The sequence below is a fragment of the Branchiostoma floridae genome, chromosome 1 (genome assembly GCF_000003815.2).
Source record: "Branchiostoma floridae strain S238N-H82 chromosome 1, Bfl_VNyyK, whole genome shotgun sequence".
In the NCBI taxonomy this organism is placed as follows: domain Eukaryota; kingdom Metazoa; phylum Chordata; class Leptocardii; order Amphioxiformes; family Branchiostomatidae; genus Branchiostoma; species Branchiostoma floridae.
Window position 1 is genome coordinate 35,178,128 of NC_049979.1, and position 27,759 is coordinate 35,205,886.

Sequence of the window (27,759 nt, forward strand, 5' to 3'; positions counted from 1 at the left end):
AAATGTTGGAACATAAATGTTACCCGCTCTCTAGTTCTGAGCATGCTATGGTCGTGATTTCTCCAGTGACAGAATAAAAGTACTAGTAGTTGGAGTAGGTTTGGACCCCATAGCGGTTTTTTCTGGAACTGCAAGAGCCGGTAGTTAAAAACAGAATTTGAAATGGCATAACTCAATAAAGGGCCAGCGGATCAGCATGAATTTTGGTATGTAGATGCTTGATATAATGAGATGGTAAATTACACAAATCGAAAACTAATTTGCATAATTAAAGAGGGAGTTTTTAGACCCGATACCTTTTCTTGATAAAACTGTGAATGAGAAAGAGGGGATACCGTTGCGCGATACATTATGCAAATGAATAACTATCATTAATTTGAAAATACTATAATTCCGTAAATGGCAAAATTACGGGAATGATATACTTTTGGCATTTGAAAGTCACTTGAAAGTGAACATCGTTGAATACGAATGGGAACCTCGGTGTCCAGGATCTCAAAGTGCACCTGACAGTTAGACTTTTTTTATGTTCGAGTTGTGTCTATAGATACCCTCTTGTGGAAACAAACATATTTGACCTTTTTGTTTATCGTCGTTCTGTAGATTATGGTAATGAGTTTTGCTATATTTCTTTAAAGAAAAAACTTTATTTTGTGGATTATAGGGTATGTCATATTCCTGCAGTATATACCTTCAAAGTCTTCAAAGGGTCCCATTGCCACTGCACACTGCGATTCACAACAGATTCGATAGATACGGCAACTGAACGCTGGGTCGCAGCCACATTTCAAGCGCCTTGAATCTTGGCAACTCCACCGGTCTGTGTGCGTGTTGAAATGCATTGGGTTTTTTCCTGGAGATTTCAGGAGGAGAAAAGGAGAATTGTGATTTCTCTAAGCAGAGGTTTCGATGGAGGGAGCGGGAGGGTAGTGGACGGGATTTCTTATGGCTGAGTGTCCCCAAGAAATCCCGGTCACTACTATCTACCCCCAACCCCCAACCCCAACACCTCTGCTTATAGAAAAAGACCATATCATGTCCAGATTAAAATATCCTAAAATGTTTGACTGCAGTAACAAGGTTTAACACCAGGAGGCCTAAAGTTGACCTTGACTTTCGTCCTCCCAACAATGTCATTACAATCTATCCACCCATGAATAGGCTCAAAAGTTATGCTGACCACAAATATTCGGAAACAGAAACAGACGTAACTCAAACGCACATACACAGACACACCAAAAATAGCACCTCCACTTTTCATACCAACTAATAATATGCCTAGCCTATATCGCCAATACCCCAACCCCCTACTCGAGTGCAAAGTGGTATGGTCCCGCACGCCGCACCCACGTGACAATACTAAGAGCACGCTTCATCAAGTTTGTCACCTGATCTCATCGTCATTGTTGTTGGGAACACCTTGCACTACAGGAAGTAGGCGGGGAACGCTGCTGTACACCATCTCTGTCAGTATGCTCCAGAAAAAAGGTATTAAACTCTACTTACTTGCCACTTAGAGTAAAGAACTATCACGTTTAAGCAGCGTAAAGCTTTAAGGACATGTTCGCTCTTGCCTGGTCTCTTTGGGACTTACCAGATCAGTTCTCTGCCCGGGATTTCTATCTTAGGACAGTCCTTTGAATCTCTCAACTGCGCTTAATGTGGCAGTGTTTGTTCTCGTCTGTTCAGCACTTGACGATCTGTTAAGGGCATAATTAGGTTTCCTTTCAAGTTTGTAATCTAGACATTAAGCTAATGTGTCGACTGAAGCTTGGGGATTCCTGTGGTAACTGTTGAATGATACACACGGCCAAGGAGGAGGGAGCAAAACATTGTGAGGAATACCCTTACCGGACAGCAAGGGTTTGAGTATTATCTTCAATCGGATATTGCGATATTGTTATGAAATGATTACCGTAATCCTTGCCATATTAGACAGTTGTCTGTGCATGTGTTGTTTGCGTGAACAGCTGAATAACGTTACAATTTGGTATTTGGATATGGACATGTCATTTTCATTTGTTCATGTTCAGGAAAAGGTTTGCAGGTTTGGGCCCCCCCTAGTATCTTGTTTTGGAACTGCAGCAGTATTTTTGTCAAAGGAAGAGGATGTAACCTAAAAAGGATGGAATGATTGAGATGATTTAGGTATCAGGATTCTTATCATGTAAGCTTAGTATTGGTATATTTAGTTAGATGCTAAGCATGCAAAATCGAACCTAAGAAAAGTGAAGACTATAATAATATTATATGGATTTTCTTATTCTGGCTTGTTCCATTAATTTCATGGTGTGAGTCACTGTAATAATGATTTTCTAGAGGTGAACAGGAAATTAAAAAATATATGCATATTTAATGGCTAAAAACTATAATTATACCTTCAACCAAGTGTATAAAATTGGACACTGTATTTGCATAATCAATGGGAAAAATTATCACAGAGCTTCCTTCCAAATTGGAGTATTCCATTGGAGAGGACCATCAAATACAGTATCATATTATTAGTACTCAGTTATCATATTTCAAAATCGAAATCAAATTACAATATACATTGCCATCGTGTTCAAATTTCCATTCTTCATACAGATTATAATCATCTGTCTTGATAAATGTGGCAACCTTGTAATTGATCTCTGGCTAGTGCAAAGCAAAAAATAGTTCATAATCTGTGACATGGAGGATATTGACGATCATTTGATTAATGCCCAGCATATATAGTGCAAAGTTACTGTCAGTGAGTGATTATCATGATCACAATCATTGGATGGCGTGATTGATATTAACTCTATGATTATACAGATGACACTGAAGGCAAAAAATTGCCTGACCTTAATATATAATTATGTCTAATTCCTCCTTTGTAAGCTGATAGCTTTTGGGGCCATACCAATTTGACCTGTTGTTTCTCATACATCTTTAATGTGAAATTTTTGCATAAGGACATCACAAACACAAAGGAACGAAAATTTGCACCTGACTCTGTTAACGTTCTCTCCCTAAATCTGTGACTGCACTGAAGTACAGACTATCCCCTGAGACTTAATATTCCAATATGCGTTATTTTTTTAAATTTTGAGAACCAAGAAATTGAATTAGTTTGGCCTTAGCATAGCATTACATATAAATCTACAAACATTTGGATTTGTCATTATTCCAACTGAAGATGAAAGATGTAAGTATAGATTGGAGTCAAACTATTTGTTACAACTCAGACATCTTTGCATCATGTTTTTTTGTTTGTTTACAATTTTTTCAATGGCTCAGCCACATCGCGAATAAGTCAGTACTGACCTAATGTGACTCGGTTAGCTGGGTTTTATGATAAAGCAGAAACTCAGTTCAATTGTATACGTACGCCCACTCGGCTATGATTGACGTTATGTCCCCCGAGACTTGCTGATTTCCCAGTGACTGCGTGATAATTCACAGTTGGTGTTGCCTCCGTCACAATGTGAATAATTGATGTGATAGCTGCGTGGGTAATGCTAAACATTGTCTGCCATGTTGTATTTCAGATCAGCTGCCTAGCAGGTAAGTGAACGTTTGCGCCGTGTACGACTCACATTGGGATGGACCATGGCGCCCTCGCACGCTCGTCTGCGCCCCCGACCAACGCTGTGGCTCCTAACAGGTCAGCTTTTTATTCGGACGTGGTAAATTGATAGCCCGCAGTTCTAACGCCCTATCAATTGTTGGGGAGTGGGGGGACATAATAGGAGATACACAATTGGACAAAGGGAGGGCTAAAATTTAAAGTGGGGGGGGGTGTTCCCTGAGTGTCTTAGATATGGCTCATACTTCAATGGCTTAAGTAGTGGATTGATCCTAACACTATTAGAATAATGACAATTGAATTAGCAACATTCAATGCTGATGTATCAATTTAATTGCCGAATTCTGAGTCAGTCTGTTTTCTGTATGTCACATTTCAAATTGTGTCACTGATATCACCGTTTACTGGATGTTTATGTGTTTAATAGGTTTAATTACAGGTAATTTGACTACTAGCTATTAGTGTCATAAGAAATTCTGTGTTAAGTAATGATCATTACAGGGAACCTGGAAGCTGTTTTAGAATTATCACATCATGATAAATATTCAATTTGGTATTTCTTTGTCACCAGAAGGTTTGTTTGGTTGGGGTTGGCCATATAAGTATTCTGCCCACATAACACGAGAAGCCAATATTCACTCTTATCTATTGGCAGTAACCGGTGCCATCCAGTAGTTACCAGCACCACAGGCTATCAAGGAGGGTCTGCATGGGGGGTCTCAACAACGCTTTATGCTGAATTTGGAAGACCACCCTAAATATTATGCTTAAAAAAACAAGGAGGGCATGAATTATGCAAAATTGGTCGCCTGGCTACATTTCATAAATACAACACTCTAGCCTTTCTTACAAATGACGGGAAAATGAGAATAAATGGTCATGTGGGCCCTTGTTGAGTTGTAAGGTTTTGCAGACTATTGTTCTGTCACATTCTATTGAAGTCTGGGTATTTGTAAACCGTTGTTGTGCATAATCCACTAAAGTCTGAAATGGTCTGCAGTTATTAAGGCTAGGTATTAAAGGCAATTAATAAAGATTAACAGTCACTGAGACAGCACTGTGATGGTAATAAAAAATATTAACCTAAACTTAATGTAGTTTAGGAACCTATACATGATTAATACAAATTTGGTACTAAAGGTTACCTTAAATAGTGAGATTCAGAATGATAGATTTGTAAAACAAACCTGTAAGTCTAAGTAAAAACTAAAATCATTGCATTCACATACAGTTTATTTACACTTATTAAGATTTTCCATCTGATGTAGATTCAGTAAATGTAGCCTTAGGCTTACGGTGCAATTAATGCAAACCGGAAAATTGAATTCTTATTCTAAAAGAGCATGCCATAATGCCTGTGCACTGTGAAGTTAAGTCCACTTGAACTTAATGAAATCATGGCAATAATCTTTTCAATTACTTGAAATTTAATATAATTATGTGATTCTTTTCTGTAGCAATTTGTACAGTGGTGGCAGCACAATCTCCGACAGGTGACATGCTGACAGGTAAGCAGGGATTTAAGACTCTTCTTTAACCAAGTGGACATTATAATTACCTACGCCAAACGCTAGACCCTAAGGCAAAATTACCTCTGGAAATTGTTGCCCAAGCATGACCTTAGTAAAATGTATTACATGACTGTAGAATTCGTGTTGCCTTGAATTGAGTGGCACCGAGTATGCTTGAGTGGTGAGACTCAGAATAAGTGGGTAATTTGAGCTCGTAGGCAAGGCTGTAATTTTGAGACTAAGTAAGGAGCATGATTTGTATGGTAGTAATATACTGAACCAAAATACATTTTTGCATCAAGTAATAATGGTTGAGTGAGCTACGTGCCTCTTGGCATGTACACATTTAGCTGAGGACCTCTCACAATCAGTACTTTAACTGGTCTTATCTGCAATGAGCTACAATCTGAATTGGATTAAAGTAACAATCAATACTGATAGTAAAGGCTTCCTTAGCTGCCTTCTAATGGGAAAAATCAGAGTTCAAGCTAGAAAATGTTTAACGACCTTCATAACAGATTTTTGTATTTACAGGTCTTATAATCTTACTGAAGCTGTGGCATGTTGGCATCTGATTACTCACTGCATCCTAAATTGGGTTTGTGTTACCTTGACTTGATGATATCATGCAAAATGCAAATGTATGACTAAGATGATAACAAAATGCACAAAGCGTGAAAAGAGATGTTATTTATTGATGAAATTCGTTAACTGCTCAAATTGCCTGGATGCAGTGAATAATGTTACCAACGTGAAGAAACGTCTGACTCAGATCATAACCCACTTTAGTAATGATTTCGTACAACCAAATACACTTGGTCAATGATACTATTACTGTTGTTGAATAGGTAACGTTATATTGAAAATCATTAGATAAGTCACACTTGATTTTTGTAAGTGAAAGTTTCTATAGTTTCAAACATTTTTTTAAAGTTCGTTTCAAGGATAAAATAGAGTGTTCAACGTGATTTTTGGTTCATGATCATACCAGTTACTGTAGCACATTTAATTTAATATCATCATAGTCACACAAAATGGAAGCACAGATACTTTTACGGACAGCCACTTGAAAACCACCTGCTATAGACTCAGCAGAGATGCCTACAGACGGATAGAACAGTTATCTCCAACACATCATAATACTGTACAATATTTAATTTGTGCAGTGTACAATTGTAAAGCTTTATTAAGACAAGGTGATAATTAGTGGGTAGAATAAAACTTTTTGCAGCGGTTTTAAATTCATGGTAAATTCACTGCAAAAATCATGAACATAAAACCACTGCAAACTGAAATGTATAGTAATACAGTATTGCACACTGAAATACCTTATTATATAACAACGTTTGCTCCCGCATGATAACTAGGTTGCTGTAGTGGGAGGGGGGTGCCCACCAACTGTCAGCACCTCTGCTCCAGGACAGAAGAGATCACCTTGTTCGACTTCCTGACATGCCAAGATCACCTCACCTCCGTCAGTCACTGCCTTAGGGGTACGCCTGACAATTATTACAAAGTGATATTTTGTACTTTCTTTGTAAAAGCAGGTAGATGTATAAACTCTTAAAATGATACTTTAGGCCATGTTGATTTGATAACACCATCTGGGCAGTCTTAAACTGATGCGAGGATGGGAAGTAAAAAAGTGCAAAGAGACAGTTGCCCTCATCATTACATCTATTAAGTGGTCAATTAGGTTCCATGATGTTCAATTATAAGACACACAGAGTACAAAATATATAATCTAATCATTTTTGTTCTGTCACATTTTCTTTTTTGACTTTTTGTTTGACTAATAGCTTAAACATTCTATGACTTTGATAGTTATTTTGCGATATTTTTATGACCGGTTACAAATGCCATAACAAACATTAAGTATTGCCACAATTAGTCATCTAAGATATTGTCAAACAACAATTATAATTATTACTAACTAATTTTTTTAAGCAGTCCCTGAATAAAAGTGACAGATGCATGGTCATCAAAAAGTTTGCTCCTGTAATATATTGATAGCTATTTAATACTGTATGTGGTTATGATTAAAGAAGTAAGTTATTAATGTAGTCATTTATGAATAGATTATTGTTCCTCTGTATAGGTGGTGAGGACCGCTCTCCCTGCTGTAGAGATAAGGGAGTGCCGGAGCTGTGTCTGGGCTTCTGCTCTGGGGACATGCTGACCATGGACAGCTCCCACTTCTCCTGTGTACCACATATCCAGGACCTCACCACATGCATACAGATGCCCCCTACAGGTAAGGTGTTCATCTTTCATCATTATGGCATTTAAAGGCTGGCGTCTATTGTAGGGTCAATGGCAGAGTGGATAGTGTTTGCGTAATACTGCTGCAAGAACATGTTTTGCCACTTCCACGGAAGCAAATCATCCTTCTTTCTCCATAATTAGGAGGAAGTTCCACCCTGACAGCTCTTTCCTAGAACTACATCGTTATGGAACATTTAGCTAATCCATGGACTTGCTTCCCTGTGGGGTACAATGTGAAACTTTTAAAGTCATTTAGGGTTTGAATCTTTCTTCACAATTCAGTATTGTAAGTCCCAAAACGCTTGAGTGGCACCATGAGCCTTGTTTTGCGGTAAATCCTAAGTAAAGAAAAAAATGCAATTGGAACTTTGAGTTCATTGCCACGGCCAACTCATACCAAAGTTGGTTGGAGAGAGGCTTGAAAGAATTCTCCCTTTATCATCTGATAGCTTAACTAACTCATTGATACATGATGTATTTTATTTCAGTCATCATATTGACTTATGTGGTGTGACTAATGTTGATTTACAGGTGATACACAAATGTCCACTTTACCACCAACAATGTATACAACATCTGGGCCAAGAGAAATGTCTGGTAAGTTTAAACCCAGTGTGTACATTTTTTAGAAGAATATGTGTCACTATGTATATTTATAACATTTGCAAGGACATAGAAACATCATGATTATTACAGCTCCAAATACTGAGATTAAAGGGGGGGGGGCTATTATAAATCTGCAGTGAAGTCAAAGTGAATGAATGAATAAATTAATGAACTTTATTGCACGACATCTTAGCTTTATAATAATAGGGTGTTGTGCTTGCTTTTTTGTTTCACCTTTTTCTTGATTTCTGAATGATGATTTTGTATTCTAAATCTGAATGAGGAAGGCCGAAGAAAATTACTAGACGAGTAAGTTTCTGCTGCTCCTGTTCATGTTTCAACATATTGATATTGTATTGTTTCGTGTTGTATTGTTACATATATGATTGTGCAATAAAACAATAAACAGGCAATAAATAATCAGTCCATACTAATATTATCATGTTGATATCACGCTCTAGCTCCCAGTTCTCCCAGAAACCTGACAGCAGAAGCGGTGTCCTCAACCTCCATCCAGCTGTCATGGCTGCCTCCCGCAGTGTACGCAGCGGACGTGACGGAGTATGTGGTGCGTTACCTGGCGTACGGGACCGACATCTTTCAGCAGGTCAGCAATGACTACAGACTGTTGTCTACTTACACCCTCTCACAATCCCGGTTATGAACTGTTGTTCCCCATTTTGCAAGGATTGTGCCATTTTGATTTCATTAAAATATATGAATGACAGTTCACAGCTAGGATATAAAAACTGCTCTCCAACAAGATCTCTGCAGTGTCACAGACGAAAGACACCAAAATCATCTGAAATGTCTGACGTGATATTTCCAAACCCGTATCCACTGTTGCTTAAGTAACTGCTTTTTGGAGTAACTTGTTCTTTCACACATTATTCTTTGATTTTAGCATTCTTTGACATTGGTATTAGTATTCTGATATTTTTTCTCAACTTTTGTGCACACAGGTCACACATGCTGCAGCAAATGGAACATCAGTTATCCTGGACAGCTTGAGTGTGAACACCACCTACCAGTTCCAGGTGTCAGCCAGGAGTCCTAATGGCACCAGTCTGCCTTCTGAACCTGTGGTACAAAGTACTGCAGGTAAATGCAGTATTTATAATACACACCCTTCACCTAGGATTTTGTAGGATCTTAATATGTGATGAACAGCCACTCATAATCGAGTGTGGCAAGTGTACTGATTCCTCCAACACAGACGCGGATGCTGTCCTTGGTGCTGAATGTTGTTTTAACACCATTCAGTACCAAGGAAAAACTGTTACACAAACCTACCAGTCTACCAGTATAAATTGTATGGAACAAAATTTGTGAAGTATTTTTTTGGCTAGATTAACATAATATGACAGTCATGGTCTTAAAAATGTATTTTGTACTGAAACGAATAGTTATTATGTGAAAGTGTTCACTTGTACAGGTTTCACTGTATGTAAAAAAAAGCACTCCAAACATCAAGAGTGTTTTAAAGTCCTGTTGTCTCTTTGTGATGTTTTCCAGGAGATGTGGGCAGTGATGGTTTGCCCGGTAGACCCAGGAATGTACAAGCCGTACAGTTCAGCCCCCTGTCGGTACTGCTGTCATGGGACCCACCCCAGCAGAGACCTGGCACTGTCACTGTCTACATCATCACCTACTGGGACACGGCGGAACTGCAGTCTCACACTGGGATGGTAAATATAACTTGCTATTTTATAAAACATGCTGCATCCTAGGTACTAATGATCTGATGCAAAACTAGGGAAATTTACTCTTTGCTGCCTAATTATATAACCAATACAAATGTGGTGCCAAAAGGCTCCTTTAGAAGGTAAAAGGGCCAGGAACATCCACTATCTCTAACTGTGAAAATTAAGTTCCTGTGATGTAGGATTCAGACCTTTGTGAGTCTTCTTTTCTCAACCATGTTTAAGGTCTTCTTTTTCATGTTTTTAATGTAAAATTCTTTTAGTACCTCATTGAAAATGGTGGTTGATAGTTTTTGTGTGACATTCATTTATTAAGGAGTTCGTCTGTAGTTGAATGTTAGTATTGGCGAGTGGCAGGAGATGAGGCAGTGTCACTGAAGACTGGCAAGATGGAAAGGTTGGTGTGGCGCTGATCAAAAGTTGTTCCCTCAGGCTCAGGGAGGAAGTGATGCTTGTTACATCTGCTGTAGAGTGACAGAAAGTGATCAAAGGACACATTTTATGTCATTTGAAATATCACTTTCTTGATTTATGAACATAAGTTAAACAAGATGTGAGAAATTCTCACTGTAGGATTTTCAATTTATTGTTCTCTCGTAGCTGGAAATATCTGCAGCTGCAGCTGACAATGCAGCTGTAGTCCACCACCTGCAGGAAGACACCACCTACCAATTCCAGGTGGCAGCCAGAAATCCCAACGGAACTGGACTACCTTCTGACATTGTGCAGGCCACAACTGGATATGGTAATAAGTGACACCTACCTGATTGTATCAGTACTACAACATTTGTCAGTGTTTTTTAATGTATGTCAGTAATATCTATCTCAAATATGAAACACCCATAAGAATGGTATAATAAACAATTTATTAGATATTCCATATCTTAGCTATAGTATATGACTGCTGCTGTAACAACACTCTCAGTATACATATTCATTTGGTACATTCAACTTTATGTGATAACTCTTAAAAATACATATTGATTATAGTAAACCCTTTACTAAGGCTCTGAATTTAGGGTCTACTTGGTATTGCCATGTTAAAAACAGTGTTGCATTGAAACAAATCCAGTGAATCGTTCAGCACCATAGACATGGGTGCTGTCCTTGGTGCTGAATGTTATTTTAACAACATTCAGTACCAAGGGAAAACTGTTACACAAACCTACCATTCTACCTGTATAGGTTGTATGGGACACTAAACAGGAAGTACAACATCTGTGAAGTATTTTGTTTGGCTGGATTAACATAATATGACAATCATAGTCTTAAACATCTATTTTGTACTGAAACGACAAACTTAAGCACAAACTATTTTAGAATAATGTTGTCCAAAATCCATAAACTCAATGATTCTTTTCTAGCAGTTATTTTTTTAAATCTCTAACGGGAGGTGCCCCAACACGGTACGCTTTTTCTTGCGCTCAAACTCATGGCGCTCCATCGCTAGTTGCTTGAGAGTGGTCAAATTTTGATGACTGAATTTTTTACTCATAGATTTGAACAACATACGTGAATAAGAAATGCATTCATGTGGTTCATGAACCTTTCGCGCTGCGTGTTACAAGCGGCAAACACTGAGAGACAATTTCGTGTATGTAACCTTCCAATTTTGTGCTACGCTGGACAGTGTGCCTAACTTGGTACGCTTTTTTTAATATTTTGCTCTCTTCAGAAGTAAGTGGTAAATCTAAGTACACAGAAAAAATTAATAGTATGATATTTTAGCTTTCTTTTGACAGTAAAATCGTGACTGTATGTACTTCTTGTCTCACATGAGGAAGGCTGTACCTAGAACAATCCAGCAGATGTTTTACGGGCAATGGGCTGAATGCACTGATTGTGAATGCCCGACTAAAAAAACCATTACGAAATAACGACACCACCAACATCAACAAAACTCTGTCTGATTATATGAAAATATCATCTACATCTCTCTGTCAAGTCTTATTTTCATAGACAGCACGAATCATTTAATTTGTTACAGCCAAATAAATCTTTGGAGCGTTCTCTAGTCTGCCACCTTCACGGCCACACTCCCTTGGGAGTACAATGGTCGCAATGTTCATGTCGCTTCCTTTTGGTTGCTTTTCTACTCAACAAACATTTGAAGACCCATATTCATAGTGTTTTATGGAGCTTTATTTATGTGTATCATGGCAGTTGTGTGACTGCTTGGAAGAGTTCGTATAGTTAGCGACACGAGCCGCCAATACGCAGAGGCCGGTGACCGCAGTGATTCAGCACTGTCAACATTACTGTTAGAATTCTGCTCTTAAAAAAACATGATGTAAATATGTTAAAGTATACTTGGAATGCAAATTAAAGCTGTGTGCATGGACTTGGTTTATTTACCTTTGTAATCAGCATAGTCAGTGGCAACAAACACAGTGTACTTATGGATAATAAGATCAGCAAAAAATCCGTACCGTCTTACGACGGGGACCGTCTTAGGGCGGCCCCCGTTAAGTTGAGATCCATCATATACATGTACATGTAACACTACATGTAGGTCACCTTCATCTGCAGGATAACCTATATTCTGATTCTGTTGTGTTGTGTTTAAAAACACATTTTTTAGGGATACCAAGTCCATCGTGAATGTAGCTTACCCCACTAATAAAGGACTAGAATTTTACTAAGTCTGATAGGTTTCCATTAAGTCCAAGGTAAATTCAGATTCTATATAACAAACTAGTTTCTCCATGGCAAGAACCTCAGAGGCGGGACGTTGCAGGGCATGTTCTGACTTTCTGGCATTCTTTGAGGACTCATTTGTGGCCTTAGTCCCACCATACCCTGTTTGTTCAAAGCCATTGACTGTGGCATTAGCTGTCAAGCATTACTGAAAACTGAGGGGGTTGAGGGAAAATTCTGGGTCTCCTTTTAGTTTTACACCAGATTGTGAGAATTATGGCACCAATGAAGACAATACCAGCTACTGCACCACACACGGAGCCAATGAGAACAGGGAGAGACAAGCTGGGAGCAGATTGAGGTTGTTTTGAGGGTTCAGAAGCAGACAGAAAAGGTGTGGAGAAAGTGGGAGTAGGGCCATGGTGAGTAGAACTGCTTTGTGGTAGTTTTGAGGGTACAGAAGCAGACAGAAAAGGTGTGGAGAAAGTGGGAGTAGGGCCATGGTGAGTAGAACTGCTTTGTGGTAGTTTTGAGGGTACAGAAGCAGACAGAAAAGGTGTGGAGAAAGTGGGAGTAGGGCCATGGTGAGTAGAACTGCTTTGTGGTAGTTTTGAGGGTACAGAAGCAGACAGAAAAGGTGTGGAGAAAGTGGGAGTAGGGCCATGGTGAGTAGAACTGCTTTGTGGTAGTTTTGAGGGTACAGAAGCAGACAGAAAAGGTGTGGAGAAAGTGGGAGTAGGGCCATGGTTAGTAGAAATGCTTTGTGGTAGTTTTGAGGGTTCAGAAGTAGACAGAAAAGGTGTAGAGAAAGTGGGAGTAGAGCCATGGTGACTAGAACTGCTTTGTGGTTGTTTTGAGGGCACAGAAGTAGACAGAAAAGATGTAGAGAAAGTTGGAGTAGGGCCATGGTGAGTAGAACTGCTTTGTGGTTGTTTTGAGGGTTCAGAAGCAGACAGAAAAGGTGTAGAGAAAGTAGGAGTAGAGCCATGGTGAGTAGAACTGCTTTGTGGTTGTTTTGAGGGTTCAGAAGCAGACAGAAAAGGTGTGGAGAAAGTGGGAGTAGGGCCATGGTGAGTAGAACTGCTCTCTAGTTTGCTAAAGGTGCCAGTCACAGCAAGAGGGGGAGTTACTGTTGACACTCTATCAGTTGTGGTGTCTTTCAGTTGGACTCTTACAACTAGTGTGGCAGATCTAGATCCAACATAACTTGTTGCTATACAGATGTGCAGACCAGCATCTGCTGCGGTGACCGTTCACCTCCACAGTCACCCTCCCAACCGACTCAACAGTTGCATTCTGTCCAGATGGGGGAATGAGTGTAATGCCTGGTGTGGGGATTCCTGAAGCTTCACAGATCAAATGTAGAGTCTCCCCCTCTACCACCGTGTTGTTATAAACCCTTTCAAACCTCAGTATGGTTGGCTCTTCACAGACGAGATTTTCAGGACTGATGTCTTTGAGTTTTTGTCCGTGGAAGTTGCTCGGCTCTTCACACGTGATTTGGTTTTCAAATGAATAAGAGCCATTCATCTTTTGCTTGAAGGGACGCATCCTACAGTCACACTGCCAGGGATTGTTGCTAATGTCTATGTCCAAAAGTGATGACAGTTTTGCAAATATCTCTGCTTTTAAGACTGTAAGTCTATTGTCCTTCAAAGACAAATATTCCAGTTGTGGTGTTGAATCAAAAGTTCCAAACAGGATGTCACTGATCTCATTATTGTGTAAGCTAAGGCCTTGTAAGTTTCTCAGCCTTGTAAACATGTCAGATCTTAGGCTTGTTATCTTGTTATGGTTCAGGGACAATTCTATCAGTTGTGATGTTGAATTGAGAGCTTCAGCCTGAATGTCACTGATCTCATTGTTGTATAACTGAAGTTCCTGCAAGTTTCCCAGTCCTGTGAACATGCCAGATCTGAGGCTTGTTAATTTGTTATGATGCAGGTATCAGAATCTCAGTTGTGAGATGGTACTGAAAGATCCAGACTGAATGTCACTGATCTCATTATTGTGTAGGTAAATCGTCACCAAGTTTCCTAGCCCTGTGAACATGTCAGATTCGAGTTGTTTCAACTTGTTCTGAAACAGCCACAAATTTCTCAACTGTGGTGTTGAATTAAACGTTCCAGCCTGTACGTCATTGATGTCGTTATTGTAGAGATAAAGGGTCTCCAAGTTTCCCAGTCCTGTGAACATATCAGCACTAAGGTTGGCCAGGCGGTTTCCTTGAAGATTCAAAAAGATCAAATCTGACAAGTTATAGAATGCTTGGCTACAGATTGTGGTGATGCGATTGTTTTCTAGGTCTAGATTTGTCAAGCCCCCATACCGTGAGAAATCAGACTGATCTAATGTTGTCAACAGATTGTTCTGTAAGTTGAGGTTGGTGATGCCTGTCGGCAGGTTCTGAGGTACACTGGTGAGGCCCAGGTTGCTGCAGTCGGCGGAAGATCCTGTTATGTGGCAGGAAGCGTCTGTTGATCCAAACACGTTCAGGATGATCAGAAGGGATAAAAGCAGCTTATTGGCCATGATGTTCTCTGTGTTCTGGTACAGGAATGAGGACGAAAATTGAAAACTCATATACATGATACATGTAGCTTAATGAAATTTTGCCATTTTAGCTAACGTTAGTTCACTTTTATCCGCGGGGGTAAACTATATCTGTTGTTTTGCTAAATAGGGTATCCAGGGATATCAAGTCGATGGAAGGTAGTTTCAAATTGTACTATTTTAAAAATATGACAGTTTGAAACCACCATCTGTCGACTTGATTTCCCTAAATACATTATTCTTTAAAGGAACGGATAAAGGTTACGCTACGGATAATGGTGAACTAGCGTTATAGGGTAGAGCATTTTACTTTACCTAAAAGCTAAAAAGATTATTTTGCATGCTTGGTATTCTTATATGACATTTAAAACAAAATTTTGACTGACTGAAATTCATGTTAAGTGCCTTTTCCTGAAGGGCACAATGTTGGAGCATACAATGTATCGGTGGACCAACCCAGGACCACTTGGCTTTGAGCCAAACACCCTGTGACACCACATGGACATATTTCAATAACAGTTCCTTTGTTGTTCAAATTTAGAGGCAATATCTGTTTTTTGCATTACTAAGTTTACAACAACGTGATAGATCCATACAATATATAAGAAAAACAATGTTACCTGATGATGTTATTCCCTTGCTACTCAAAAAGTGTCATACATCTAAACATATTTGGATCTTCCTGATAAGAAAATGAAGAGAAAAAAAACAACCTTTAGCTTCACTTTGTTGTATTTCTTGAATATTTTTCGCCATTAGATATAGAATCGGTCAACTCAGCAATAGTACAACAAGTTGTGACTGAAAAGTATAAATCTATGGCAGAAATGTCACATACTTTCACATCAATCCACAATTATGTACAACCCCAATAGGAACCCTATTCTTGCACATTCATAGTGTGGATGACATTAGCTTTCCAACAAACAGAAGAGTCCCAAACATAGGAGAAAATATGCAGACTTACTGTGAGACAAATGTATTAGGTTGATCCTTAGCAGACTGAAATGGCCGCTAGTTGGATATATCAGACTGAGTGCACACCTGGACTGAAAACGTATAAAATAGTCAAGGAAGTTGCACCTACATGTATAAGGGCCAGGTGGTACTGTACATACAGTACATGGCATAGCAAACCCTTTGACTACACAGCTCAGGTTTTGCCTTGCAAGACTGCCATTTGCACATACCTTGCCTCTTGTTACCATGGAAGAGACTCTCATGTGTAAATAATGGGGCTAAAAGTCATGCCTTGAACTTCACAGACTAGAGAAACACGGTATGACTAAAGCCACCTCAGAGTCTAATAATTGTTCTGAAAATGGCAATTTTGTGCAAGAAAGCACAACAATCTTTTAAAATATTGTGGTCGATATGTCATAATTCTACACCACAGATGTCAATGTTTGACATATTAGGCTCAGCAAGCACACTGAAAATTTACCCATCTTTTTTTTTCTCGCCCTACATGTATCTCATTATTTCTTCAGAGGATGTCATCCATATGATTAAGTTTCTGTGGCCTTATGCTCCTATCATGCCTACATATAGTACTTGAACTGGAGAAAAGATTTTGAAATTTATCTTCATCTTTGAATTAGTAGCCTCTTCCATTGACCACATACCATGGACTGTCATACTCTAAATGCATTTAAGTTTGTGGGGATTTAATTTCGTGGTTAGGGGGGAAAATGGACTCTTTGCACTGGTTTTAATTTCCCAGTAGCACCATGCATGCACTTTAGTCTCTTACTGCCATGGAAAAATGTTCTGGTGAATTGCCAACGCCAACACCGCAAACATAAAACCACCACGAAAATTTCTGCATTTACAGTATTTGATTAATGGCTAGTTCTATTACCTCTGAACTCTACTTCCTGTCACCTTACAAGTCTGACCGTATTGCCCCACTCACTTCTTCCCTGTCTAGTGGCAGTGTATTGAAATTTATGCAGACACGTCAGGCCCCAACTTCAACCAAAGAAAACACACAAGTCACAGTACCTCCCTCGTCACAGAGGCAAAAAGTACATGCAGGTATGATTGATTTCAATTTTCCGTTGCAGAACGTGTTCAGAACGTCAGCATCATGCTGGAAGCTGCCACGTTGGGGCCGTCGGAGGTGCAGCTGACATGGTCGCGCCCTGACGTGTTCCACGTGGCTGTCGTGGCGTACACTGTACAGTACCGTTCCTCGGGAGGTAAGTATGCTTCATCAGCCAGAAGTTAGACACTGTATTTTAAGAATTTTCATGCTCATGCACGAAGTCTTATTGCAAGGAAACACAGACATGTTCCTCTAAAATAGGAGGTCTTTGGCTTACTGTCATGAGGTCATCATACATTATATATTTTGTTTCTATCTGACAGTGTATAGTTGGTATTACTGAACTTCAGCATTTGCTTGTATATGTACATGTATTTGTACAGAACGCCCCTGTTGTATCTCCTGTATCTGTATCTGTATAGCATATCGCGTTCAGCTTTTGTATCTGTGTCTGTATGACTGGTATAAATGTCCTCTAGCATAACATACATTTGTCTAGTTTCTTTATCAGATATAGCTGGTATGACTGCCCTTTGGCTTACACACCAACTTCACAGGCACAGCATGCAGCAGCTGGTTATATTGGACAAACAGTCATGCCTAACCTTTGCACATCTAATGGTTTAAATACTTAATTTCAACTTTATCTGTGTAGAAATAGGAGTGCTTGGGGCTATGAATTCGACAGACAGTGGTTTCAAATTGCAATTAAAGGTACAAAGTATTGCAGTTTGAAGCCACTGTCTATCTACTTCAGTACTTGATATATCCTAAAATAGCCTGTTTTAGATACAATGGATATAGTTTACCCGACAAGTAATGGTGAACTAGAATTAAAGTTGTGAGGTGGGCAGTGACATTTGTATCATCATGTTTTGGTCTTATCTCTGCACTACCAAAAATGCATTTTATTGTTTATCTTGTTTTTGCTTCCTCACAGAAATTTTTTCTTCAAGAAAGAAAATTATTATGTCCCCAAGAAATCTTAGAAAAATGTGCTTGTTGAGCTTTTTGAGGCTATTTGAGATTTGTTCTCTTGTATTTCCAAAAATGCTTTTTTCTTGTTTATCTTGTTTTGCTGCCTCACAGAAAATTTATCTTCCAGGAAGAAAAAATTCTTGTATTTCTAAAGAGTTGAATCTGGTTGAAAAAAACCAAGAATTTTTTCGTGCATTATTATAAGAAAAAACAAGAAGATTTTGCTTAAATCTCTAGGAATTTTTTTGTAGTTTCTCTTTTTGCTCAAATTTAATTCTACATTTTCTTCCTGCAAGAATATTTTTCTTCATATAAGAATTGTCCATGGGGTAAGCAAAATAAGAAAAAATCATTTTTGGTAGTGTGGCAAGTACTTTCGAGCTTTCTGGTTAAGAAAAAATATACTTTTTAATCCACAGACCAACTACATGAGAAAAGGGTGAATGGGAATACTACAACACTGACAGTGGCAGGTCTCGCCCCCAGTACTGTCTACATGTTCTCTGTCATGGCAGCCATTGTGACTCCTGACTTGTCTATCGCAGTGGTGGAGTCAAACATGGTCAATGCCACTACTCAGGGTAAGATTGTAGCAACATCTTAGTTTTGTAGTTTTGATACAAATACATGCTTGCGTCATGTGGTAAAAGTACAGACCATTTTTTTACTGTCTTTCACAGAAGATGTAACATCAAATCTTGTAATTCTTAGACTGCCACTTTAGAAAAGTTGTCGTCAAAGCCTGGAAAAAATGTCTTGAACAACTGAATGTCTAAATTGCGTGCACCTCTGTACATATTACTGAAGATGCTGCATTAATTTTGTAGATCTCTTTGAATTCACCACAGTCTTAATGTGGCAGTGTTAGGATACACAGTGAAATTATAAAAGTTGTTTTAAGTATTTGTTCATGGTTCTTAAACATTTGGCTTTGCCCAAGTGTTGTTCAAATACATAGTGTTATCAATGAGCAACACAATATTCTATACTACTCTGTTAGGTCTATCTAAAACCAAAAGACTATTCTGTTTGTATCTAAACAGCATGAAAAGAGGTTGTTGCTGGAAAGTCAGGTCATGTCATCCATTGCTACTCACATTTCCAATGGATACAGCTTCAACTCATACTTCAGCACTATGGACAGTACCTTAGTCTGGGAGGTCCAGTTTTGTTTTGTGCATGCATGAGTAGTGAATGATGTTACTAAATAATTGAAATACATGTTGTACTATTCTGGTGAGTAACTTCTAATATTTTGCATATTTTATCTCATAAACAATAATTCTATTTCTATATTTCCCTGCCATATTCAGCTGATGAGTCTGAGATCATGACATCACCAAGTCCAGCAAACGTAAGCAGAACAACTCCAACCTATCAGCCGGGGTCTAGTTCACTGTCAATCAGGACAACTGCTACATCTGTCCCAGATACGCCACCAGCTCCTCACACATCAACAGTTACAGTTTTCTCAACTATGTCATCACCAACACCAACTGCCAACACTCCAGCCAAAGTAGTGAGTCGGCCGACCACTCCGACTACGGTCAACCCAGCACGCCACACCACCACTGGACCTCCGTCCTCTACGCTGACCACCAGTTCCCTTCCCGTTCCGCTCGAGTCGACCACCGCAGCTGTGCAGACGGTCACCACCAAGTTGACCCCGCGGGAAATGCCGTGCGGTGAGGGTCGTGAGGGATACTGTCTGAACGATGGGCACTGCTACATGCTACAGATGGATTCAGGCCATATGTCGTATTACTGCAAGTAAGTCGGGGACAAATAACTGTAAATGCAGAAACTTTCATGGTGGATTAATGTTCACGGTTTTTGTGGCGGCTGCTTCACCATGAATTTGAAACCACCGTGAACATTTTTCCATAACAGTAAGAGACTACAGTGTATGGTGCTACCGCAAAATTAAATCACCGCAAGAAGTCCATTTTCTCGCTACCGCAAAATTAGATCTCTGCAAACTTAAATGCATTTACAGTATCTGTACAAGCATACACAGCTGCCCAAGATTGGCATTAGGCCACAGCAAGTAAATCTAATGAATGACATCAGTGCAATCATTAATTTCTGTTTTATTTTAGAAGAAAAATACAAGAAATCTTTTTATTCTGCAGGAATGGTCAACATGATGATAAGTACCAAAATCGGCAAATAAGTTGTGTTTTAGCGTAATGATTATACTTGTAGAAGTTTGCATGCAGAGGATGTCATCCATAGAAATGACTTGCTGTGATGTTAGCCTTATGCAATTTACTAAGTCCTGGCTTTGTAGTGTAACAATATTACACTATTCTTCCAGGAATCTAGCAAATACCAGGCAACAGTACTGTTAGAGATACAAATGCACATAAAGTGAATGAACAAATGTTCAATGTAATTGCAAGCACCAACAAGGTTTGTGATTTCAGTTACATAACTCAAGAAGTGTGTCTTACATAACTCAAGAATGCCTTGGTGGATAGTCTTGACTCTTGATATTTGGTACGTATGTGGGTACTCAGGTCTTGATGAGACCTAAAAATGATCAGATTTCAGATGTGGGTACTCAGGTCTTGATGAGACCTAAAAATGATCAGATTTCCGATATACATTTGGTAGCACTAGTGGGCTATTGGAAGACAGATTTCAGGTTTCATTTGCATTTAATATGTAGCTTTATGGTGTGTGGCTTTAGTAGCTTTATGGTGATTGACACACTCAGTAAGATGCTAATTATACAAATAAGAAGCAGGATGAAGAAAGTTCATAAATCTGCTGCATTCCATCATAGGACTTTCAAACATGTGACATATAAGAAAGAGAGGAATATTGAATTGATGGATATCAGTGTTGCAAATGATGTTACCTCATAATGAATTGATTGATGAGAAAATACATATTACAGTGGTGTATGATGGAAATTTGATACTTGCATTAGTTGTAAGACTTGTGTTGCTATTATTTGGAAAAGTACATGTATGAGGTCGTTGTACTCTATCTAGTTAATATGCCGTTTCATACCTGATTTGCCTGTAGATGCACCTCTGATTGGATTGGTACCAGGTGTCAGAGCCCCAACATCATCGGTAACACCAGACCTTCCACTGGAAAAGGTACATGTAAGGCTAATGATTTCCCTGCATGGGAAACTTGGCCATTATACATATAGACATGTAACGTGTTACAAAATGAAGGCATTTTTTTGAAATCATCTGTTACACAATATAATGTATCATATTGTTTTTTATGTCACGTTAGTTCACCTTTAGGGACCGTACGGCGTTTAGTGAGGGGGGAGGGCCGGTCGCCAGAGGGTCGGGTCAAAAAATTTTTGCATGGCCCTCCCCCCAGGTAAATTTTTTTTTGCTAGGCCCTCCCCCCAAGACAAAATATTTTTGCTTGGCCCTCCCCCCTCCTATCAACTTTGAAAAAAAATATTCAAGACGCCAATAGAACACTGCGCTCCCATTTGGAAATGTGCTTTGCGTCATACTTTTTCATGATTTTCATCGAGAAGCAGATCTCTCACCCCTAGTAAAAAAAGGAAAACAGAATGGCTCAAAATATCTGCTTAATAGAGGGATAAATATCTGCTTCATAGAGGCATAAATATTTGCTTTATAGAAGCTATTTCATTGTTTTGATATTAAAACAACACCTAAAAAGCATTTGTACCTGGATTTCTAGTAGATTTGCGCCACGAAGCGGCGCGCGCCCCGCTCCCTAAATTTACGTATTTGCAAGCTCGCGGACCGGAAACTTTTTCTTGTTTCTGTGGTGGTAATAACTTACGGTAAATCGGGGGGAAAAAATGAAAACCAAAACGACAGCACGATTCGACTTCCAAAACTGTAGTAGTGAGGGGGCGCTGACGCGTGACGCTGATTTTCCCACGGAGGGGTAAGACCGGTCGCCTCTCTCTAGCCGCCGGCGGGCGTGAGACCGCAGACTTGCAGGAGATCTTTTAGAAATGCCACGCTTTTTTTGCCACGATTTCCTGCATTGCTTTTTTATGGGAAAATTTGCTGGTTAGATGACATTTCTATGAAAAAAAAAAAAGGGTTTCAAGTTTTTGAGAACAACGTTCCGAACACCATGTTCGGCGCCAAAGGCACGAAGAATCGCAAGGTAGGTCCGTGAGAATTTTGAAATCTTGACCCTCTTAAAAGCTATTTCCTTCAGTTTGAGGAGATATTTTGCTGACAAACAAAGCTTACTTTAATAGCATTTCAATTTAGAAATACAAAATTAAATCCCCCCCAAACACATTATCACGATGTCGGTCATCAAAGGCGCCAGGCCGGTCACGTCAAAAGGGATCCAGGGAAATTTGCAAATATTTACCCTCGAGCTCTGAAACGCCATTTCTTACATTTTGAGGGCAATAAAGACGGGTAAATTTTGCTGGCAGACTAATCTAGAGTTTAATAACATTTCTGTACGTGAAGAAGGTTTTCGAGGGCGTCATGCATAAGCCACACCCCCTCCCTTTCGCATTTTCACTGTATCCCGAGCGCCAACCTCGGGCGATCCCTTGCAGAGGTCCAGAAAAATTTTGAAATCTTGACCCTCTGAAACGCCGTTTCTTGGATTTTAAGGGACATATTTTGCTGGCAGACCAAGCTATTTTTTTTTGCTTGGCCCTCCCCCCAAGTAAAAGAATTTTTGCTAGGCCCTCCCCCTGGCAAAATATTTTTTTGCTTGGCCCTCCCCCCCCTGGCGACCGGCCCTCCCCCCTCGCTAAATGCCGTACGGTCCCTTATCGGTTGTTTAAGCAAAACTGGGGATTTGGGAATATTAAGTTGACAGACGGTGGTTTCAAACAGCAAAACTGCAGTACTTCGAAAATATTGCAATTTCAAACCCCCGTCCCATGACTTGATATCACGAAATAGCCTGTTTTTTTAACAAAAAACGAATGTAGGTTACCCTGTGGATAAAGGTAAACTCACGTTATTAATTTTGTAGGGAGAAAGCAACATTCGGTAAAAATGATTACTGAACTGTATTTTGGAGATTCTTTTTCTATGTATGTTAACTATAAAAAGTTACCTTTTACATTACATTGTACATTGTGCTTTAAAAAAGTCCCAGATCGATGTGGAGGGAGTGTGGCTGTAATGATAATTGGTCTTGTCTGTGGAGATCCATACCATCATGTCTTAATAACAAGTGAAATTAGCCCCCCTAGGGAATGCGTTGTCTCCGCAAGCTAATATCGTTACCGTGACAACCGTCAATGACAAAAGGAAGAGACTGAGACGATCAGAAAGGTCCTTTCAGCGTAGCCACTCTATTAGGTAGCCGAGGGATTCATTTATTCGTTCATTGAAATAAAGTGGGCGGATGGCTGTGGGGGTGCATACATTGGGTAGGGATGATGTTGAATAAGTGTGATCTTCATCATCTGGGATACTTCTTTGCATCTTCGTATCTGTCAGTCTCATGGTCATCCCTGGTACTGTATGCTCGTTACCAAAGCTGATTGGACAGTCTCACAACGATCGTTCGCAGAGGGCAACGGCAGTTAAGCTTGTGTGGTACGTAGAAGGATATACCGGCTATAGAGATTACTGAAGATACAGACATAAGGCCCGCGACTTATACTTTTACCTCCAGACGTTTTACAGTGAGTGAGAGGTATGGATGTATGGAACCCTGCCCTGCTGAATGTAACCCAGATCTTGACCATGCGTATAGGGGAGCAGAAGCAGACGGTGTCCATCGCTGTGGCCGTGTCCGTGCTACTTGTGCTGGTCATCGTGGGAATGGTCATCCTCTACTACCTCAGGTAAATTGCGAAATATATGCTTGAATGTCATGTTATTTCATTGTAAAGCCCCTTCCTCATAGTTGAAACTCAGGGGAAACACTGGAGAAACACACCCTGCCGAAGAGGAGATATCTCCTGTGTGATTATTTCCTTTTTTTCCCTAGCTAGTCAGAGGGTTCATATAATAGTTATGTTTGCTTTGGAGGTTACATATCCAAAAGGTTACCTTATCGCCATTGTAAAGCACCTGTTACAAATCAAACAAATGCTTATGGAAATTTCAGAATTGCATGATATTTTGCCCAGAAAATCTGCCCCGTCACTAATTAAATGTGGCTCAGACGACGTCTGTACAACTCCAATTATTATAAATCCCCCATGAGACTGTACCATAATTTAGGAAATATCAGGATCAACTTTGATTTTTAAGATGTTAAGGGCATGAGTGTTAGTCCAACCTTAATGCTACCACTGTGACATCTTTCCTAGTAAACACAAAACACACCTTTCATGTAAAATGTTAATGATTAAGCCTCTGAGTTTTGCAGCGTAAAGTTTGACTTTGCAGCAAAAAATCTGGGAAAGTTGAATGTTAGCGTTGAATTTACATGTTACTGGGCAGAATCACAAGATGAATGAAAATTGATATTCTGTCCGGCAGTTCAAATGGCAACAACCTTTATAATGTAGGACACTCATTACAACATGATTGTACAAACATCTGGGTACCATCTTAACAGGGGTCGAAATACCACCTGCATATGCAGGTTAGTGCAGGTTAAATTAGAGCTGTGCAGGTATTTCTGGTGTCTACCTGCACCTAACCTGCACTAGTCCATGTACTGAATTTATACATACATCTCCTATGATGTAGGTGTATGTGGATTGTTATTAGTTGCATTGACTGTTAATACCAAATACAGTATTCTATAAAATATAAAGAAACAAATAGCAAAGGTTCCTCAACAATTTTAGTATGATCCATACTTCCTAAATTCAGAGTGGTGCAGGTAAAATTTGTCTGGTGCAGCCGTGCAGGTAATTTTAAATGTTACCTGCGCCGGTGCAGGTATGCAGAAAAAAGTATTTCGAGCCCTGCTTCAAAGTATGCAATTTTTGCCTTGAGGAAGACTGACTGCAGCTGCATTTTAGTCTCATTCTGACAGTGTTTTTGTTAAGATGTTAGTCTTTAAAGGCGCCCAGAGCAGTTTTTGAGTCTTTTGAAATTTAATTTTCAAGACATTTTTACACACAGTAAGGTTAAATAACACTATCTCATTGCATATCGACATTTATTGAGCAAAGATGAGACGTCGTTGGGTGGTGAGAACTTATTGAAAATCTGAGCGCTGCACGTGCCATTATTTCAAATTTTCGGAACGCACGCGAACATGACAAATGAATCCCGAACGCTTCCGGAGATGTCGTCACTTGTTCGAATAAAGTTTCGATTTGCGAACGGGCGAATCAGATTCAATTCGCTCGATGACCTCATGCGTTCGAAAATCTCCGAAAAGTACCGACGGGAAACCGTTAGTGGCTCGATCCTGTGCTGATTTATTGTAGGATATAATAAATCAAAGGGGCCCGTTTGCGGCATGTTTGTGCGTCCTTTTAAACGCTGAAAGTACGAAATAATGACACAAATGTGCTAGAATGGTGAAGTAAATGTCAATACCGTACCGATTGTCTCATCCAGAATATCCCCAATTTTAATGCACTAAAAACTGCTCTCTGCGCCTTTAAGGGATGTATTGTAAAAGATAAAGTCACAGTTTTTGGTCATTTTTCTACATTATGGTTGATAATCTAGCTTATTGCACTGCACAGCAATATTCCCAACATATGAATACCACTTTGGTTAGTTGTGCCATGAGGATGTCCCAAAATATGCACACTTCCCACGACCAATTGAGTTGTCCCCCATTTTGTCCAACGCTCTGAAGAATCAAAAAATGTGTTAATAAAGAACATTTATGGTGCTTCGCTGGAATTGTTTCTAAAATTATGGAAGTCTACGGCTGGCTTACTTCCAAGGAGGAAGTTAGGAGATTTGGTTGTGACTGGCATTCATGTTGCTTCATTTTGCTTAAATGTGAGAAAATGGCATGCCATATGTTGAAAAATAAGTTACCAATAACAATCCGACCGGAGATTTCAGAACTATTTGTTTTTTTGGCGCCAAAATATTACTGTTACAATACATCCCTTCAATATTACCTATACCTGGCAGAATCCTGGGTCAGTGAATTGCATTTTGTTCAATAGTTCAAACGTCGACATATAATGCAGAACATTATTGTCTTTACAGGTCTTGTCTTAAAAAACACAAGCAAGCCCTGTCAGCTAGAGGTGACAGAGGTGGGGAGCTGGGATCTTTCAACAACCCCATGTATGGGGAAGAGAATGAACTGCAGTGCACTTTAAGCTCAGCAGGGGGCACTGCCATTACACAGGTTAGTCGGTTTTGACAGCTGCTGAGGTATGAATGCATGGGTGCTCTACTTAGCAAAAACATTACATAAGTTGTAAAGACTGTTGACCAAAAATATTCCTTTCATTTCACTAGATATTAGTATCTGACATATATCTGTCATCCACTGCAACCACATTTTCTGACATCTGTCAATCACTCACAACTTCTCTTATTTGTACATGTCACTCACTTTCAATGTTTGCCTGCTATATGTCCTTGCCTTGTACTTGTATGTTTGCATTGCCACATGACATCATGTTTAGTGTACATTTAGTGAGAAGTACCTGAGCTGTTGTAAAGTGTGCTTGGATGATTGTGAGAGAGTGTCTTGCTATTTATAATGTGTTTTCTTTTGTATGTGGCTTATGACCTATTATAAAAATGATGTATGAAGAATGTTGATTGATGTCCAACAGGTCAAGTTATTAAGACTTGTTAGTTTTAAGATGGTGGTCTGGTATGTTCTGTCCAGGTCTTGCAATCTCTCATGCAGGACTTCCACAATTCCTTGGTAGGTCTGGAGAATGTAACGCACTCCTTACAGTTACTATTCTGGGGAATGGGAAAACTTAAACAAAATTATTAAGCTTGTTTTATTTCCTGTTAGGCTGTAAGCACACATGTAACTTGGCACCACATACTTTGTACAACATTCAAGTGCTTTTACATACAGTGACACAAAAATATATATGATGTTACAGTTCCTGATTACCTTGTACCAAAATATTATTATTAGATTACGTTAAGTTAACTGTTATTCAAGGAACATAGACATTTGTACATTGCAACTTCTGGTTATACGAACAAAGAACCTTACAAATGTTACTTCCCATCCTTGGGTTCTTCCCAACATGCAAGTGATTATATCAGATTCTGCCAATGAAGTCACAGAGAACACGTTAGCCAGTTCGAAACCTCACGCTGCATGGCCCATAAATTGTTCCTTTGATACTCATGCAAACAGTGCATGTATGATCATCATAACAAGTTATTATACGCATTTCTAAGTTTGTTAAGTTGCTTCTCAAAAAAGGGTTTTCGAAATCCAGTGTGCCAAGTTTCGAAACAGTTGTTGTGTTCCCATATTTTGCCTACTAGACCAAAACTTCTGCCCATGCAACACAAGTCCTACATTGTACATACCCTCTTGTTAGAAACAATGGATACAGGTTACCATGCGGATAAAGGTGACCTGAAATTGCATTTAAACTTAAATGTCTCTAATACCAACAGTTCATGTCTCCTTTGTTGTATCATCCATGACATTTTTGTGTATGGACTGTTCCTATAGGATGATGACGGGTACACTCCGTTGACCTTTGGCTCCAAGATGGGGCCAGCGGCGTACGAGTCCCCCTTCAGCGAGGCAGACGGTGAGACCCTGGTGGACAGCAGTGGCTACGACAATGTTGGCCTGGTGGTCCCCAGTCGTAGTAGCTCCACTCACAACTTCAACAACCCTGGGTACGGCCCTGTCATTCAGGAGATACAAGCATAGTCTGGAGCTGGTATAAAAGTACATCTGTGAGTGGGACATTATAGATTTTGATTGTCATTCAGTACACAAAGTCAGTACAATCAGTCTTTCCAGCACATTCATATAGAAATTCTCTTGGACATTTTGTGACGTTCGATCAAATTAGACATCTAATTTGCAAAC

General features: G+C 39.5%; 1 protein-coding gene across 1 annotated transcript; it reads left to right on the forward strand.

Moving 5' to 3' along the window:
• The first annotated feature begins 1,301 nt into the window (after positions 1-1,301).
• LOC118427930 (mucin-17-like) lies at positions 1,302-27,631 on the forward strand. The gene is made up of 18 exons (XM_035837932.1): positions 1,302-1,488; positions 3,516-3,631; positions 5,011-5,061; positions 6,432-6,557; positions 7,163-7,318; positions 7,861-7,926; positions 8,397-8,542; positions 8,898-9,036; positions 9,451-9,623; positions 10,239-10,383; positions 16,895-17,029; positions 18,273-18,434; positions 19,167-19,623; positions 20,887-20,963; positions 23,551-23,641; positions 25,935-26,079; positions 26,572-26,610; positions 27,391-27,631. Exons 2-18 carry the CDS (start codon positions 3,577-3,579, stop codon positions 27,595-27,597), a joined length of 2,370 nt encoding a protein of 789 aa, XP_035693825.1. The 5' UTR covers positions 1,302-1,488; positions 3,516-3,576; the 3' UTR covers positions 27,598-27,631.
• Positions 27,632-27,759: the final 128 nt, after the last annotated feature.